We start from the raw sequence: 16,790 nt of genomic DNA, 5'->3' as shown, positions 1-16,790 counted from the left end.
GGAATCGACGGCTTTTAGGTATGTTTTCTGTAACATTTTCGGATTAAATTAGTCGTATTAATAGTTTGTTTATTTGTTTCGGGGCAGAGCGTTTCACTTCTTGTTTCCATTTTACATAGGCGAAATTTATTTGGGACTTGCCACTACACTTTTAAACTTACACTTTTGTGACCTCGGTTTGATTTTGTTGTTGTACCGGTAATACATTGCCGAATTAACCTCTCGACTTCTTGAACTTGAACGGAGGTCGGCTGTTTGCCAAATTAGAATAAGGGCGCGATTTTGATTTGCTTCAAGATATTTCAACTCGATTAATTTACAGTCCTTTAACGTCCTTAATGCTAAACAGCATTCCAAGTTGACCCATTATTGTGTCTTAACGAACTTAAAGCGTTTTGGTGAACCGAAAACATTAAGGTTACAGGAAATCTCTTGCGTTTGTCGTGAAAACCATTCACAGTGTTGTTTACATTAATGAAATACACGCGATGACAGACTAGACATGACGGCGAACAGGAAATTAAACAAAGTTAACGCGCAATGTTTCGAAAACGTCTAAAAACAGTTTCTATGTAGTGGACATTATGTTTCTACTGATAGCAGTGAATTGACGGGATTTTAATGAATGATGGCCTATTACTTTCGCCGTTGAAACTGATTTGTCTCTTGTTCGTGTATAATTATTGTGTTATTTGCGCTCAGCACATTGACATAGATTTTCGTTTTTCTCAAAGGGAAATACTGCGAGTTCGAGCATGAAACTTGGCATGATATATGTTTAATAATGATATTTCTAGGCTGTAAAGTAAAATAATCGGAAAGTGAGGTACCAGATGCATTTTTATGCTGTTAAACATGACCTATATTTTGCCGTTATTTTTCACACGCTTCATAGGTATTTTTAAAATGGTTCGGAAAACCACTATATCAACATCTCTGAGATTAGTTTAAAGCGAGGAATAAATTAGAGTGGTTGTTCCACATTTGTGTGAAGTTTGAAGTCAATTGAATTTATTTTAAGACTTTACCAGCGCTTCGTCCTCGCACGTTATTTCGGTCATTTTATTACACGAAAAACCGCACTTTGACCGCGCTTTCAAATTTTCGCGAATTTCTGAAAAATAAAAATTCGCTGGAACCTTGAAATATGATTTTTAGAATTAGGTCACCTAAGGGTATCTTTGGGCAAAATATGAGCGATTTGCCAAATGGGTCGTTGACCGGCGGTTCTCGATCCTAACAGTCAGCCATTCTTAAGTTTAGTAAATGGTAACGGTCTTCAGTTAGCAAGACATCTAATTTACATTGGCATTGAGTTGTAATGTCATACATCAAAAGGTGTCAAATTACAACGATTATCAGTTGAGTAAGGCGGGACCAAAGTTTGGTCACCAAGTTTTAACGTAAAAATCTTGTTGTTGTCTCGAGCAACTGGCTCCGTATCCATTGGTAACTTGTCGGCCTTTGACGTCATTGGCAGCAAAGCGCGCGAAATTGTAGGCGACGCGACAGGCGACCAACGGAAATTGATATTGTTACCAGTGGAAACGAGGTAAGTTGCCCGTGACAACACCATAATAAAGGCCAAAACTTCGTAACCAAACTTTCCTCGTGCCTTACTCAACTGATAACCGTAGTATGTATATATTAGACGAGCTTGCTCGAGGCAAAGCAAGGCAAGACGAGGCAAGTATTGTCAATTAAAGCCTGCCATCTCAACTGATAACACTGAAGCGTACATTCAGTGTAAGTGGCATCAGCTTAGTCTGGACACTAACTAATACTTTCTCAGCAACATCTATCGTTACACACTTTCCTGCCGCATTTTGTGGTGAGCAGTGCGATTGGCAACTTTGTAACTCTGTATATATGACAAAATGACCTATCTAGTTAATTAACCGCAGTCCCCTTGTGACAAACACCCAGAATCAACTGCTAGAGTCTCAAATGTATAATACGGTAATTTTTTCTTATCATCACTGTGTAGGGAAAGTTCTTCACTTCCACGAGTATAAAGTAGCCGCTTTTCTGTTCGGTCATGTGCACTTGCAGTTTAGCAAAGATAGGATGGTTCCTTGACGGTGAAAATGTCGATGAAGAAGAACGCATGAAGAGAATCAATTTGATTTGTTATAAATCAAAGGTTGATCATCGCTTCTCTGTCCATCACGGTTTTATTTATTTTTATTTATTTTCATTTTGTTTTTTCATTCATTTCGGCTTTTTCTATTGGTAATTTGATAAAGCGTTGTAGCATTTATACTCCTATCTAAATTGACAAATTTTAATTGCATGTATTGAATTGGAACACCATCGAAAACCTTACAGTTAATAGCCGTTTTTAGTTTTTGCTCTCGCCACCGAGGGAAAACTGACTAATTCAAATCTAGCACAGTTACTTTTTTGGAATACAAGGTAATGAAAGCCTAGTGCCCAACGAACCCCTTAAAGCTGTATTTCATTTCCTGCCTCTAAATACACCATTTGTTGGTGGCTTTCGTTTCAAGGGTTTTCGATAATGACAATGTATGAAACCCGGCAAATCATCCTATTGGCTTCACTTTAATTCTATTAGATTATCAAATTCAGTTTAAGGAACAAAATTATCAATCATTGGTAACTCGCTCATGTAATGCCTAAATAACACCATTTCTAAATTGAATTACAATAAATTGAAGCAAACCTGGTATTCGGTATATAGAGCATGGCCCGCTGTTAAGGCATACATAGCAATATCAATACATGTACACTACAGAATTGATCAAAAGTGTGACTCTTTCAACCCGCGTTTGTGCGTGGTATCGAAATTGCCTCTCTCTGGGGTACCTTTCCTAATGTTACAGGTAATTAATTTGTTGAACTGTATTGCTGATGTGTGCTGAAAAGCAAACGTGTAACAAGTAAAATCTTAAATTTCCTGACTGTTTTGTCACCCACATTTTGCTGTTTAAAGCTTTAACGAACACCTGTCATGCTGATATAAAAATAAAATACTTCCATTTAGGTTTTTGCCTAAAGCATTACGTGTTTAATGAATTTTACCCTGGTTTTCGGAAATTCAAAAGACAACTGAACAGTGTGACGTCTCTATCCCGTTTAAAATAGGACATATCTGTTGGTAATGCGATCTTTTTATACATTGAAAAGTGCCCATTATGCGTAAGCTCGGAACAGGCGAACCATATTGCATAAGAACGGACAGGGCTGTGATAAATTTGAAAACAATTTATAGTTACCACGTTATCAACACGTTCACCATCTACTGCAACTTAGAGATCAAGTGGAAAGGTAAGATAAAGAGAACCTAAAATCCAAGTATAAAGGAAGGCTTATGTTCATTTCCATTTTGACTTTGTTGTTAGAAAATACGTTTGGAATGAATGGCCGTTTGGCTTGCTGAGTAGATTTTCACACTTTGTTCTTGACATACATTCACGCCTGAACATAAAATTAAGGTTACCGTCATAAACATATTTGATCTAAGCTATCTAGTTTGAACTGATAATAAGGTGAACATTGTAGACTTTGTAATACGATTGGTTTCAACGTCCAATGGTTCAAAAGCCCCAATAGCCAATTCCTTGGATGAGATATGCCTGCAGAAAATCATAGTAGTTATTTTCATCATTTTGGACTGGGTATTTGTTTTGGTGAATACAACTACCTCGATTCCCTGCAGGTGCGTCTGATAGAGGGAATGTAATCTTGGCTTTAGTTAACTGATTCGAATTATAAGGTTTTGTCGATTTTCTTTGTTTACTAATTCTATTTTGAGAATGGCTAATGAAGAATCAATTTTGAAACATGATGGAGTTCCGGAGCCGGACATAAAGGTTCTGAATAATTATTGTCTTTCTGGTGTGGTACGCATTTAATTGCAAATGTGGTATTGTGCAAATAATGAAACTGGAATAAAAAAAAAGGGAAGAAAACCACGGCAGACGTTCCAAAGCAGTGTAGTACATGTATGATCGACCACTCAATCAACCACTCAAGAGATCCAATACAACAATAAACGATGAAGTAAAGTACTATTATTAAATACGTGCGTAGGAAATGCCCAAATTTTATTTCTAGTCATATTAACTCTGGCAGAAAAAAACAAAGCAGCTTTTGCAACTGAAAAGCTACTGTGGAAGAAGAAACGAAATTAATTGATAAGAATAACCTTTCATCTGTTCTTCAAGACCTTCATTGCTTTTAACATGTATACAAGTACCTATCCCACCTGATTAATGTTACCGGAACTGCAACATTTCCTCGACCAGAGGTTTAAACCTACACACTTTAAACCTGTCAAAAACAGTTGTTTTTCCTTATACCAAAGGCCAATCTTATTAAAGCCACTATTTGATGGCTTCTCGAGTATCCTGCATCCTAACAAAAGTGTCTTGCGTATTTTCGGTTGGCCGCCATGTTTACTTGGAGGACGAAAAAAAATCCCTATTGAGTGACAACGTTGCTAAGTGACTGTGACATAAGAAGGCTGCAATTTAATTTGGAGAAAAAAGAGGCTTTGTATGTTTTGCAGCAAGGCAGGTGATTCTACTTAAAACGACGTAAGCTATGTGTTCAAGAACATAACGCGAGGAAGAATGTGAAACTTGATCCTTAGACGAATCGATAGCAGATACATTTTTGAACCATTCTTCAGACTTGAAAAATTTCCTCCCTTGTATGCCTCGCCGTCCGATAATAAAAGATGGCGTCCTCCCAGCGGAAGCGAAGTCAAAGTCGGCTTTTTTGATACTGCATGACGAGGCTTCAGATCGTTCATAATTAACTACCACGATAATTGTACCAGAATGGAATTTTTGGCTAACGTTGTAATGAAATGGTTCCATATATTTTAAACAGGCAAACGCATAACTAGTACTCCTTCATTTTTTTTTACAATACAGTTTTTAAGTAAGCTTTCAAAATGTGCCCTGTTTACAGTTGTCCTGCTATAAAATGCGAGTCAGTAGGCTATTTTTTTTTTTTGTTTCCATTCATATATTAATTCTATCAAAGCAAATCAAAAGATATAAAATCCAAAGCTTGCTGCCTAGCGCTCTCACACTCAAACGTCGCTTAGAATAATCCAGGACATTTTTGAAGTTGGGTGATGTCTCCCCAATCGAATATATTTGGTTAAAAACTTTTCCATATTTTCCATGCATTTTGGTAATGTTTTGGTTCATTCTTTTTTTTAATATTACCTGCTATATCAATGTATATTGATGGTGAGATTTCTTTTAAGTACCTCACCTGTGTCAACAATGTCGGCATTTACTGGGTTAACAGATTGGTCGAAAAATATACATACAAAAAATGTACACTAGAAGGCGGTAGCCAGAATCTTGCGTGTCTCGCACAAAAAAAAAATAGTTGGTGGACAATTGCTGGCTCATGATCATTGTTTGCATATGCAGTCGATTTACTTAGTTCACTGAAGGCCACGAGCTGAAAAATCACGTGGTAAATTGCAATTATTATATGAATTTTACGATTTATAAAACAGAAAGCAATTCATAGAGCCAGTAAGAAGTCTTGGTAAACTGTGGTATTTTCCTCTGCACTTCCCTATCGAGTTAGTAGCAATTGCCTTCCTCGCCTTACCAACAGCTTTCCATAAAACAGAAAATTACGAGAAAAAAAGTTGTCAACAAGCAAAGTTCAAAGTCTTTTAGCATTTTAAACTACTAAATCTGAAATACACGGATAAGAAATGATCACTCGATGAGCTTCACCTTGTACTGTGTCTGAAAACGGTAACACCTCATTGGACCTCATCGCGTCGCATATTGTAAATCTCATCCTATGTGCAAAAGTGAGATACCAAATTTTAAATATTGAATTTGACAATTTTGAGGTCTGAGAGGAATAGTGAAATTTTATAGACATGACAATAGCGTTAAAATGATGATGATTACAGCTTGAACTGTGTCGAAGTTAAAAGTTCAAACGTGTCTCGTAAGCTTTCGACCACCACCCTTCCCACACATCGCTTTCCAAGTCGCGTTAACGAATACCCCTGTCCTAGAGTAAGCGGACCCCCTCCTCCCGTGCTATCGCCCGCCATTCCTTGCAATGAGGTCTGCCATTGCCTTCAGAACAATTGCAATACACCGGCCTTAAAGCAAAGTGGCTATGTTCTCATTACATCCTATAATTTGGCTTATGTTTTTGAAAAAGGTGAAAAGGTGGTGTTGTGCTTTTAAAATTGTTTTCAGAGTTTGTAATTAAAAACTAGAAGCTACGTTCATTTCAGAATTGATAAAATGTTTTCAAAATATTTCGGACTATTGAAAAACATTTAATTGATTCGGACAGACTACATATTTATTTCCAGATTTAATCTATTTCACATTAAAATTGCACGTCGAAGCCCGTGATTAGATCTCTTAGATGAGAATGTTGTTAATGATTTGTTTGGACGAAAAATAAAATATTTCTTTTGTGGGTTGTCTTTCAGCTAGTGTCAAATAAAGCTTCACTACGTCTATAAGCGTTTTTTTTTTTCTTTTGAGATGCTGAGATATTTATATATATTTTCTAGCGAGACGCTTTGTTAATTAAGTGTTGACAATAACCAATATTTCGCCTTTTGTGGATGGTTGACAGAAACACTCATTTCCTTCCTAAAACCTACGAAATAAAACACCTAGACATCGATTTTGTTTTCGTCTGGCTCGGTATTAACCGCACATTTATAAACCACGGATATGCAACATTACACCATTAACATCATTATGCTGAAAGTGGAAAAAAAGTTAAAGCAATTTTATAAGCTCGAATTACCAGATCTTGGTGGCTGGATAGATTGAAATTCATTCTCATCGACATGACAGATAGAAAATGAAATGTTTGTTCATTAAAGTGGGCGACGTGTTGCAAAGACAAAGTTATCAGCTCTGCTGTCGTGAAAACGCCATCAAATTTGAATTTCAACCACCCACAAGCGTTTTATGTTGTGCCAATTTAATACGCTCCGAAGTTTTCGTATGAAAACGCAAACGCAACAAACAGATACGTGATCGTAAGAGGAAGATCAGTGGTCGACGTTTCTGAGACAGAGAACTGTAAGTGTTGTTTTTTGGAATTTTTACTTAAAAGTATTTTTTTTTTTTCAATTGATTGTATTCTAGACAAAAGAAGACAAAAGTTTGTGGCTGACACGAGGAAGATGGACGTTTTTTTAGATCTTGCCAAATTGCGCCAAAATGCAGCTTTCAAAAAGTAAATGTCTGGATGCTTTTTTACTTTCTTTACCTCGATAAAGATTTCAAAAGTACGTTTTCTGAGTAATAAATTATTGATTTTATATAGTGCAGAATTTTGAGGTCTGAATAGTGACTAATTGCTAAACTCCCTTCACTTTTTTGTAACACTTTTATGCATATTGGTCAAGGGATTAAATAAAGTTATCATTTTACTTTTTTACACTTCAGCATAAAACCCGAGATGGAAATTCTATCTAGAACACTAAACGGAAATATAATAAACCGATAGAGCCTGTAAATTGTAAAGTGGGGTGAAATTAATATTGCTAACGATTCATCGCTCACAAAACTCCATGAGTTTCCTTCGATAGCTTTATTTCCATTATTTCAGCTATTATTTGGCTTAAAAATAAACATTGTATAACTAAAATCCGTGGCCAAAGATTTCAGACTTTTCACCTAAAGATTTGCAATTTAATAGAATGCACTACCATGGGATGCTAGACGGTGCTTCCACAGTACCTTAACTCACTAGGCAGGAGAGACCCAACGAAATTAGCACAAGATTCTACGATTTAACGACATAGCTAAAGGACTTCGTTAAAATGCAAATGTGATAAAAGGCGCAAGTCATTACCTTTTTTCATATCAGTTGACACACCAAGAGGTCGAAAAAAGGAAACAAGAAGTAAATAAAAACAGCAGCTGGCTGTGAAAGGAGAAATGGCGAGTATTAATTCCGTGTATTCGATAGCAATATATATGTGAAAGCTCTGATCTGCAAGAGCGATATTCAGTTTAAGCCAGTTACACGGACTAAGCAAAACATCACTCTAAAGAGATGAGAATTGGTTGATGAGAACTGGCATCGGATTATTTCAAGTGATCTATTACTTAAGAAACATGGTTACTGAATAAACACCTTTGTCTTTATTTTCAGGTTTGGTCCTCACGTCTGTACGTGTAGAGATATAAAATCAAGCACTTTAAGGACGTTGCACAGAGCGAAAAATTTGCTCATGCTCGAAAAATACAACATATCGTAAGTAATTTTCCTTTTCATTTTGAAGAACTGTTTCATTTATTTGCCAATATTTAGCCTTTTTCATAAGCGACACATCTCACCGTGAATGAATCGATTTTTTGGGTGCAATATAGGAATATGTGTTAAACGTTTAAAAAAGAATTGAATGTATCAAAAAAATGAGTAATGACAGAATTAGACCAACCTTTTCTTGAGGTTATTTAGAGTAAGCTCGCATATCAATTGAAGAAGCTCTCAGTGATCTATTCTCGAATATATAACGCTCACTTAAAATTATTCTCCACATAATTTAATTTTACATGAATGACAGGAATTGTCGAATTTTACGAGAAGAACGCATTTAAAGAAAACATATTGACAAGTTTGTAATGCATGATTTTCTGGACATCTTTACTTGACTGTACAGACAGAAAAACAACCTGAAAGCAAACAGTTGATTTGAGTCTCTGTGGAGACCAGAATTGTGTTACATACTGTGCAGAGGTAGTTAATCTCAGTGCTTGTACATCTATTGACATAGCAAATATGCTCCCAAAACCGTCACTCAAGTTTTCGTCTGTGGTGTAGACTAAAAGGGCTCATAATGTGAAATGAGCTTTTGGTCTGCAAATGCTATTACATTTTGAGTCAAGTAGAGTCCAGTTTGGTCTGAAATAATACGTGTACTTACTGGCTATGCGGGGGTCTGCATGATTTATTAGCAAAGGACCGAATAGGACAACGTGAAGTCATATGGCCAATTAAATTAACTAACGAAATTCGTAGGAAACAAACCCCCAGGTATTAATTAAAAGTTGATATTGCTTACAACTCATCAACAGCGCTCGAGTGACGCCCGCGGACAATTCGTTAAGGTACGGTATGATACTGAATAAATAGAGGAATAATATAAGGCTTACAAACATTTGCATTGGGCAGTGTTGTTACAAAAGTGAGCAAAAATGAGTGATTTCCAAGTAAATATATGACAAGTCTTAACATGCATGCCTTTAAAATACTGCGCTTTTCACGAATTTTGAGACTTTTTCCTCTGCAATCAAACTAAGTTTACACTCTTCTTGGCTTTGTAATTTCTAGCGTAATGCACTAAACGAGTAGTCAGCATTGTGAGTGAGTTTGTATCAACTCCGGGAAAAATCCTTATCTGTTCTTATCTCTTTCAGTGTAGAGCACTGAGATGTCGAGCTTAGAGGACTATCCCCTCACCAAAACAGAGTCCATTGCCCTGAGCACAGCCTTTGGCTTGGTCGCCCTCACTATCATAGCAGGGAACTTTGTGACAATTGCCGCTTTTACAAAAACAAGGCTTATCCGCAGACCGACCCATTATTTTTTGATCTCCCTTGCCGTGGCTGATCTGATGGTTGGTGCAGTAGCAATGCCACTTTACATCTTCCATTTCGTGGATTCAAGTCTTTGGAGTGGAAGCCAAGTAATTCAAGCTCTGTACTACAGTTTTGATATCGTCTCTGGCATGGCATCGGTCTTTACTTTGGCAGTCGTCTCAGTAGAAAGACTCTATGCCGTAGGATGGCCCTGGAAATACCGCCATTCCACACCGCTGAAATGCTATATAGTTGCCGTGGCAGGCACTTGGTTCTTAGCAGTCGCAATATGCTGCCTTTATCTTGGATTCCGTTTCAAATTCATTTCAGGCGTGGTTCACGTTGTAACAGTGATTTCCTTATCAGTGTCTCTTACAGTTACCTGTTCGGCCTATAGTGCTTTGTGGCTTCGAATTAAGTATCGAAGGAAGCGTCGCAGGGGCGTTGAAAAAGACAAAAAATTAGCCATCACGTTGTTTGTGGTCACGGGAATCTTCATCTTCACATGGATGCCCTTTGAGGTCGTAATAATAATTGTTCATTTCTGCAAACAATGTAACCCTCCCTCTCATAGACTGGTCTACGTCATAAAACTCCTTCAATATAGCAACTCGTTCGTGAACACACTCGTGTATTCGTTTAGAATGCAGGAATTCCGCCGAGCGATTTTCTCTTTTATCCGCAGTGGCTCTTTGAGTCCGAAGAGGAACATTCAGGTCAGAAATGTCCCAGGTGTCACTTTGACTTCAGTTTCCAATTTGGTCAACACGTGCTCGGCGGTCAATCTAAACCTCATATACACTGGAAATCAGCTGAAACTTTTCAATGGAACGACGGGGCATAGAAGATTAGCCAAAAGAAGAGCTGATCTATTTTCAATGCACAAAAAGGGAAAATACTCCACCGGCAACGTGAGAGTCAGTGAAAGAGTTTAAGAGACAGGCTTTCTGAACTACTTTAATTTGTTTAGCCTAAACAAATAGCCGCAATTCTTCCTCCTGGTGAACTGCAGTTCGTCCCGCGACCGTAGCTTAATAATCAAATGCAATGGCTCACTTCATAGAAGAGTGTTGGTCTGGGCCAAAGGATCGACGCGAGGGCTTGTGGGGATTGTCTCGGGAGGAAATAGACATAGCGTCGCGGGAAGAACAGCTAAGAGGAAGAGTTTAGGAAGTAGACATTTAAGTCGCAACGGACTCTGCAATTTTGCAGTGCTACTTTCAAATATTAATTGGTACTTTGTTAGAGAAACTTGCAAATTCAATTCATATTGGCTCAGAAAGCCTCCAGAACTTGTGCGTTTGCATTTTGAAAAGTTCCGGCTTTTATTTTCCTTGTATAGCTGAACCAATAGTGCTTCTTGGGCAAAAAGAAAAAGAAAACACCCCGTGGGCAACAGTTTATCAAGAAACAGCTCAAAATAAGCGTCTCTAAACTGTGCTCCAAAATTCCAATCTCTAGATAAACACTCCTCAGGGCGAAAAAATATTTCCGCAGTATTTGACGAGCAGTATGTATTATCATTCCATGCATTGTTTTCTTCCTTTGCGTTGGCCGAGAGCCCACCATGTAAACTGCGAATAACTGCCTACAAATAATGGTAGTAATGTCTAAATGTGTTTTGCTGCAAATAATATTCTGCTCATGTGTAATTGTAACTGCGCTCTTGTGTGAAAAATGGCAGATCGCTTCCTTGAGCTGTCAGCGAGTGATTTGAATATAAAAACAAACTTGGTGATCGAATGATAAAACAGTAATTGAACTCGGTTATCGCAAAATATCGCGATTTGTCAGTGTCTCGCGGATCAATTATCTGCCTCAGCCTTTCGGCCTCGGCAAATAAGTCAAACAATTTGATCTGCTCGCCACTGACTAATCACAATATTTTGCTCAACTTGGTCCACTGAGTAATTGTTAATTATTTCAGTTTTCCTCAAGAATAATAAAAGATCTAAAATCCCGGTTTCAATTATTTCAGTTATTTTTTGCTCAATTTGATCTCAAGTTAACATTGTGCCCAAACATTACAGATTTGCACACGAAAAACTGAGCCGGTTTGAATGCAATTAAAGCTGCGAGAAGAAGCTATTGTTTGCAGCAGCCTTAAAGTTAGTTTATTACTGGACTTGTGTTTGTAGCCGAAATAACGCGCCCTCTGATTGGCTAATACTAGGGCTTTATGCTCTTGTAATGCCCATGGGCCGATTACGGGCTTGCAAAAACAAAGCAAAAAGCGGTATCATGTAATATTTGAGATTTTCCCGTGAAGACCTCACTCTCTGTTAATGAGTAGTATAGTGCAATATTTAGGATTGAGGATCTGTGTATACATGTAAATGCTGTTTTTGTGGTTGACGCTGTTTATCGACGAAAAAATTTATCGAGGAAAAATTTCCCCATGAGTTTTATATCTTCGAAGCACTGTAATAGCGAATTGTCTTTCCTCGATCGCGACTTACAATTAATTCACCCTGAAATCATCGTCCAGGCTCCCTCCCCATAAATCCCGTGCGCTCTCCCCGATATTGTCGCCTCAACAATTTTTCAACGGAATTACCTCGCGCTGAATCGCCTTCATTGCCACTCGGTGCTTTACCTTGTTGTATTTTGAGGTTGGAATGCCCTCATTTGAAAGTTTTTCCCTTAAACGTAAGCTTATGTAGGATGATAAATCCCAAGTTAACTGTACGATATCACTATTCTCTAAAGCCTCGTCCACGCTACGCCGGAGGAATTTGAAAACGGAGCTTTATTTCCCCGAATAGACCTACCATCCACACGACCTTCACGAAAACGGAGCTTTTCGAAAAACGCTCTTCAAACCGGAGGAATCAGCTGAAAACGCCGCCCTCGCGTTTTATTGTGGATCCCTGACGAGAAACACTTTGAAAATGAAGCTTTTCGAAAACGATGACGTTACGATCGATTATCACGATATTCCCCCTGCCCGAGTTTAACTCAAACACAAATGCAAAGTGTTCGTGACAGTTTCGTTTTCAAATTTCTCCGACGACGGAAAACATTTTGGATTCGTTTTCAGAGTGAAACCTCCGTTTTCAAATTACATTTTGATCGTGCTTGCTTCCTGGCAGGTTGTGTGATCGTTTTGCAAACGGCGTTTTAAAAAAGAACCATCTTGAATTGCCTTTTACGTTTGTATGTTCCACTGCACTGCTAAATTTCATTTACAAGCTCGAGCCCAGAGGCAAAAATTGATAGAAAATAAAAGCGTGAATTTTTTAAACTATGTACGATCTTTATCAAATTTTAAGTTCTCAGAAATTTCTTTCGTACTTTTAGGCCATTCAATATTTCCTTATTTTAAAGTCATTATATTGTAAATAAAAGCTAATTTTTATGTCACATGTATCACCAATTTCTTGTACACTCGTGCACTGATGCAAAACAAGCCTTCTTTCGTTGCCGGGGGGGGGGGAAGACATACAAAAGTGACAGCTTAACTGAAATCTATTGTGGGTAACCAATTATATAGCCAAAGATATCTCACCTGTGAGTTATCGTTTTTAATTTGTTTGACCTGTGAGGTGAAAGGTGTTGTCTTTAAAAGATTTAGGGTATTGGCAAGATCACCTATAAATCCTTGAAATATTGAACAAGTTCCCTGGCCTTGAAATAACAATATTTCAATTTGTCAGGTGACTCGAAGCTTGAGTTGTGTTTGAGTTGGAAATCGTCCGCGGGTTGCACTGGTCACGAGGAAAAATCAAACTTGCTCAAAACAAGACTTATTATTTCATAAGAATGCGTAGAAGATTCGACTAAAAGGTGCAACGCCCTTTGATGACCGTACTATTTTGATTTCCGTAAGTCCTTGACGGCATACACTTAACGACAACGCTGGTGGAGTAAGTGTAAATATTTGAAAGTCATTTTGCCCAATGCCACTACAAATCGAATACTAATTTGGGATATTTTGGGATGAAGGCTATGTTAATTATTAGTTGACGACATTATAAGAAAGTACAGGTTCCAATTTGACTAGTAACCTCTTTATAAAATTCTAAGAGTCCTTAGATAAAACGGCAAAGCTTTTGAGCCAAGACGGTGATTGACAACATCCTTATTTTTGTCGCCACTGTAAGTGTGTGGGCTGCAATAATTTGCATTAGTCTATTTAATGTAGTTAATATAAATAGTAACATCTGTTTCTTTTTACATGTAGCCGGATATGGAATTGCTTCAAGAAGACATTTCATTCTATGAGCTATTTAAGTACTAACCTAATCTATACGTTATAGTCTGTCTACCTCGTTCTTCAACAATTATTTGAAATACTTTTCCGCCGTCTAACGTTAGCTGAACAAATTCGGGCCGCGGCCAATCAATATTGGTTAATGAGACCAATACGGGCTAGGAAAATTGTAATATAAGGAGCTGCAGAAACAATTGAACAAACAAATTAGCAAGACCAAAAAACAGAGGGGACAAGCAAAAGCGATGTCAACAATCGATTTAAATGAAGGTTGTTTTGTTTATTCAAATTCCCAATGATATTTCAAACTTTTGCTTCTTCACCTGAGTATTCAAACGCTCTGTCTAATAGTGTGCAAGGCAATAATTCTACTTGCCCAAATACTAGCCCAGAGTACGTCACGACTAAATTTAAAAGCGAAAGGTTTGTTTCAGTCTCGGAGATTGGTCTTGTGGGAAAAATATAAGCAATCGGAATTCAACCAGAAACAGTGCGCTCGACTTTTTACCAGTATCAGAATCTTTTGTTTTGTTTATAAAACTTGGATGAGTAATGTTTGAAAGAAAAGTAATTATGACGTACAACTAGAAGGTATAAAGCAAAACATCTGAGCTACTTGCGACATCGATCTACAAAGCAAAGAAAAAAGGTTTTGAAGGGCCCAGTAAAGTAATGAAATATTCGTCCATCTTGCCAATTCGATGTTGCATCTGTTTTGGTATAGTTTCGGCATCTTCTTCATGGTTACCGCACCAGGCATGAATTAAGTTGTAAAAGATTAATGACCGTTGTAGAATGTTCAGCGTTCAAAGTGGTAACGGTGATTGGTTAGCAACGAATGATATTCCATTATTAAGACACAGTATTGGCGATTATAGGTTTTCGTTGATTTGGCTAATTTCTTTTAACTCTAAATATTCCTTTTCCAACTTCAAAGACAGTTCTATGTTAAATCATGCTTGCAAGACATTCGTCTTATAAATAGAAGTCTTCTTAAAGAAAATGCATTTACATATGTAAGCGCGTATTCTGTTTGTCTCAGGTGATTAACAACTTTACGGAGAAATAGGGCCGTGAAGGGAACAATATAGATAATTGCGATCGTAATATCAAAACATCACTAAAATCACCTGATTAACGGAACTTCCCTTAGTAAAATACGCTTCTTCCGTCATCTGGCAAAACAATTTACAATAGCAACATCATATATGTTAGGTTACATAACATAATACTGCCATAAACTTCACACAGTTACCAATATGAAAAATTACATCGCTATAAATCTCGCTTTCCGTGGCCGTCTTCGTTGAGCGAGCATTTCACCGTGTGTGGTGTACGAAGAAAGTTTACTATGAACGTTTCTCATCTCATGGACAGCCCTGTTTCATCAGTTACTTGCCTATATTTCACCGCCCCCATCTTTGAGAGTTCGGCCACTCTCGTTGTCAACGTCATGGCCTGTGTTTTAAATTCGTTCTTCGCCATCTGTTCTTCGGTTGGCAACATTCTCATCGTCATAGGACTTTGGAAAACCACATCTCTTCAAACGCCAGCAAATATTCTGCTGGGTTGGTTTGCCTTTTGCGACTTCCTATTGGGTTTTTTAGCTGGACCAGCATTCGTGGTCTTCAAAGCAGCAGAAATGGCGAGGAACTTCGAACTTTACTGCTTGTCTCGTTTCGCTTACGAGTTCTGCTCACAAACAGCGCTCAATGCGTCTTTCGTAGTGTTGACATTCATGTCGATAGACCGATATCTATCCCTCCATCTTCATTTACGATACAGGGAAGTTGTTACCAAGAAGCGTATAACGACAGTAGTGTTCATCGCATGGCTTCTTTCTGTCTCAATGACTGTAACAAGATTCTGGGTGGCCAACCAAACCTTTCTATTCATTACAAAGTCTACGAACTTTATCTGTCTTTTTATAATCGTATTAGTTTATTTGAAAATTTTGGGCCTCGTTCGACATCATCAGCAGCAGATTATGGAACTGACAGTATCTTCGGATCATTCTTTAGACCGGCGAGGCTCCCTCAGAAGCCTTTTCACGGAAGTGGCTCGGTTTAAAAAGTACGCATATACAGTGGCCTTCGTAGCCGTTCTCATTGTTGCCTGTTATGTCCCCACGACTGTCGTCAGCTTCTGCAAGGAATACGTTTGTACAGAAGAACTAGAACATGCCAAAATACTGTACACAATGATGGTCACATTTGTTTTTCTCACTACGGCGCTGCATCCACTCGTGTTTATCGCCCGAACGAGCGAGGTGACGGATGCAATCAAGAGAATCTTGCGAATCAAATAAAATTGTATATATAACCTAAAACGCACCCATTGCAATGTTTATAAAGTTCCCAGTGTATCCTAGAACGGCCTGTTTAAGAGAAATTCTAATTTTAGAGGTGATAAGCGGGATATAAAAGGTGTGCGTATTTTGAAACAGTCACGACACCTGCTTCATGGACGGTTAAGTGAGGCTAGGACAGACAAGAAAAAAAATGTTGTAATTATCTTAAATTATTGATATACCGTATGAAAAGAATGATGTGCTTACTTGTTAAACTTTCTTTGTCAAAATATGGCTCAATTAAAACCAACAAACATAAACAATAAACAGCTTGTCTGTCATTAAAGGTGAAGAATGACGTTTTCGGCAAACCGCAAATAACGACAATTTGTATTCTTTTCTTGCAATCTTTAAATATATCACTCTGAAATAGAAAAACGTTTTCTACGTCCTATTTACCGCACGCACTGATATTTTCACTTCTCTGTACAAACAGCAGAAGAGAGACGGCAAATGTGTTATTTTGTGGTTTGCCGTTTGACATAAACGTCTATATTGTCCGGTTTTAAACCTGATACCGGACAGACTGAGTTTCCTCGAATCTCGGCATTTTTCCGGCTCAACAAGAGTTAAGTAAAAAGGGTAACCTCCAGACACAAAACAATGGCAAAAACAGAATACCTTTGTCATCATATACAATGTACCCAATCTC

The 16,790-nt window shown here is 37.8% G+C and overlaps 2 protein-coding genes across 2 annotated transcripts; both read left to right on the top strand.

The window, feature by feature from the left end:
• Positions 1 to 6,960: 6,960 nt before the first annotated feature.
• Positions 6,961 to 12,141, top strand: LOC145499740 (trace amine-associated receptor 1-like). Its single transcript, XM_081479262.1, has 3 exons — positions 6,961 to 7,064; positions 8,146 to 8,247; positions 9,414 to 12,141. The coding sequence occupies exon 3, from the start codon at positions 9,428 to 9,430 to the stop codon at positions 10,508 to 10,510; it is 1,083 nt and encodes a 360-aa protein (XP_081335388.1). The 5' UTR covers positions 6,961 to 7,064; positions 8,146 to 8,247; positions 9,414 to 9,427; the 3' UTR covers positions 10,511 to 12,141.
• A 2,311-nt stretch (positions 12,142 to 14,452) lies between these two features.
• LOC145500752 (trace amine-associated receptor 7f-like) lies at positions 14,453 to 16,400 on the top strand. The gene has a single exon (XM_081480274.1). The coding sequence runs from the start codon at positions 15,140 to 15,142 to the stop codon at positions 16,094 to 16,096; it is 957 nt and encodes a 318-aa protein (XP_081336400.1). The 5' UTR covers positions 14,453 to 15,139; the 3' UTR covers positions 16,097 to 16,400.
• The last annotated feature ends 390 nt before the right edge of the window (positions 16,401 to 16,790 follow it).

This window comes from Orbicella franksi, chromosome 10 (assembly GCF_964199315.1).
Source record: "Orbicella franksi chromosome 10, jaOrbFran1.1, whole genome shotgun sequence".
In the NCBI taxonomy this organism is placed as follows: Eukaryota; Metazoa; Cnidaria; class Anthozoa; order Scleractinia; family Merulinidae; genus Orbicella; species Orbicella franksi.
Note: the sequence above shows the minus strand (reverse complement) of the source record. Positions and strands in the feature narration are given on the sequence as shown.

Bases quoted from the DNA above. Each gene is read 5' to 3' on its own strand.
- LOC145500752 (XM_081480274.1), top strand. From the start codon at position 15,140: ATGAACGTTTCTCATCTCATGGACAGCCCTGTTTCATCAGTTACTTGC.
- LOC145499740 (XM_081479262.1), top strand. From the start codon at position 9,428: ATGTCGAGCTTAGAGGACTATCCCCTCACCAAAACAGAGTCCATTGCC.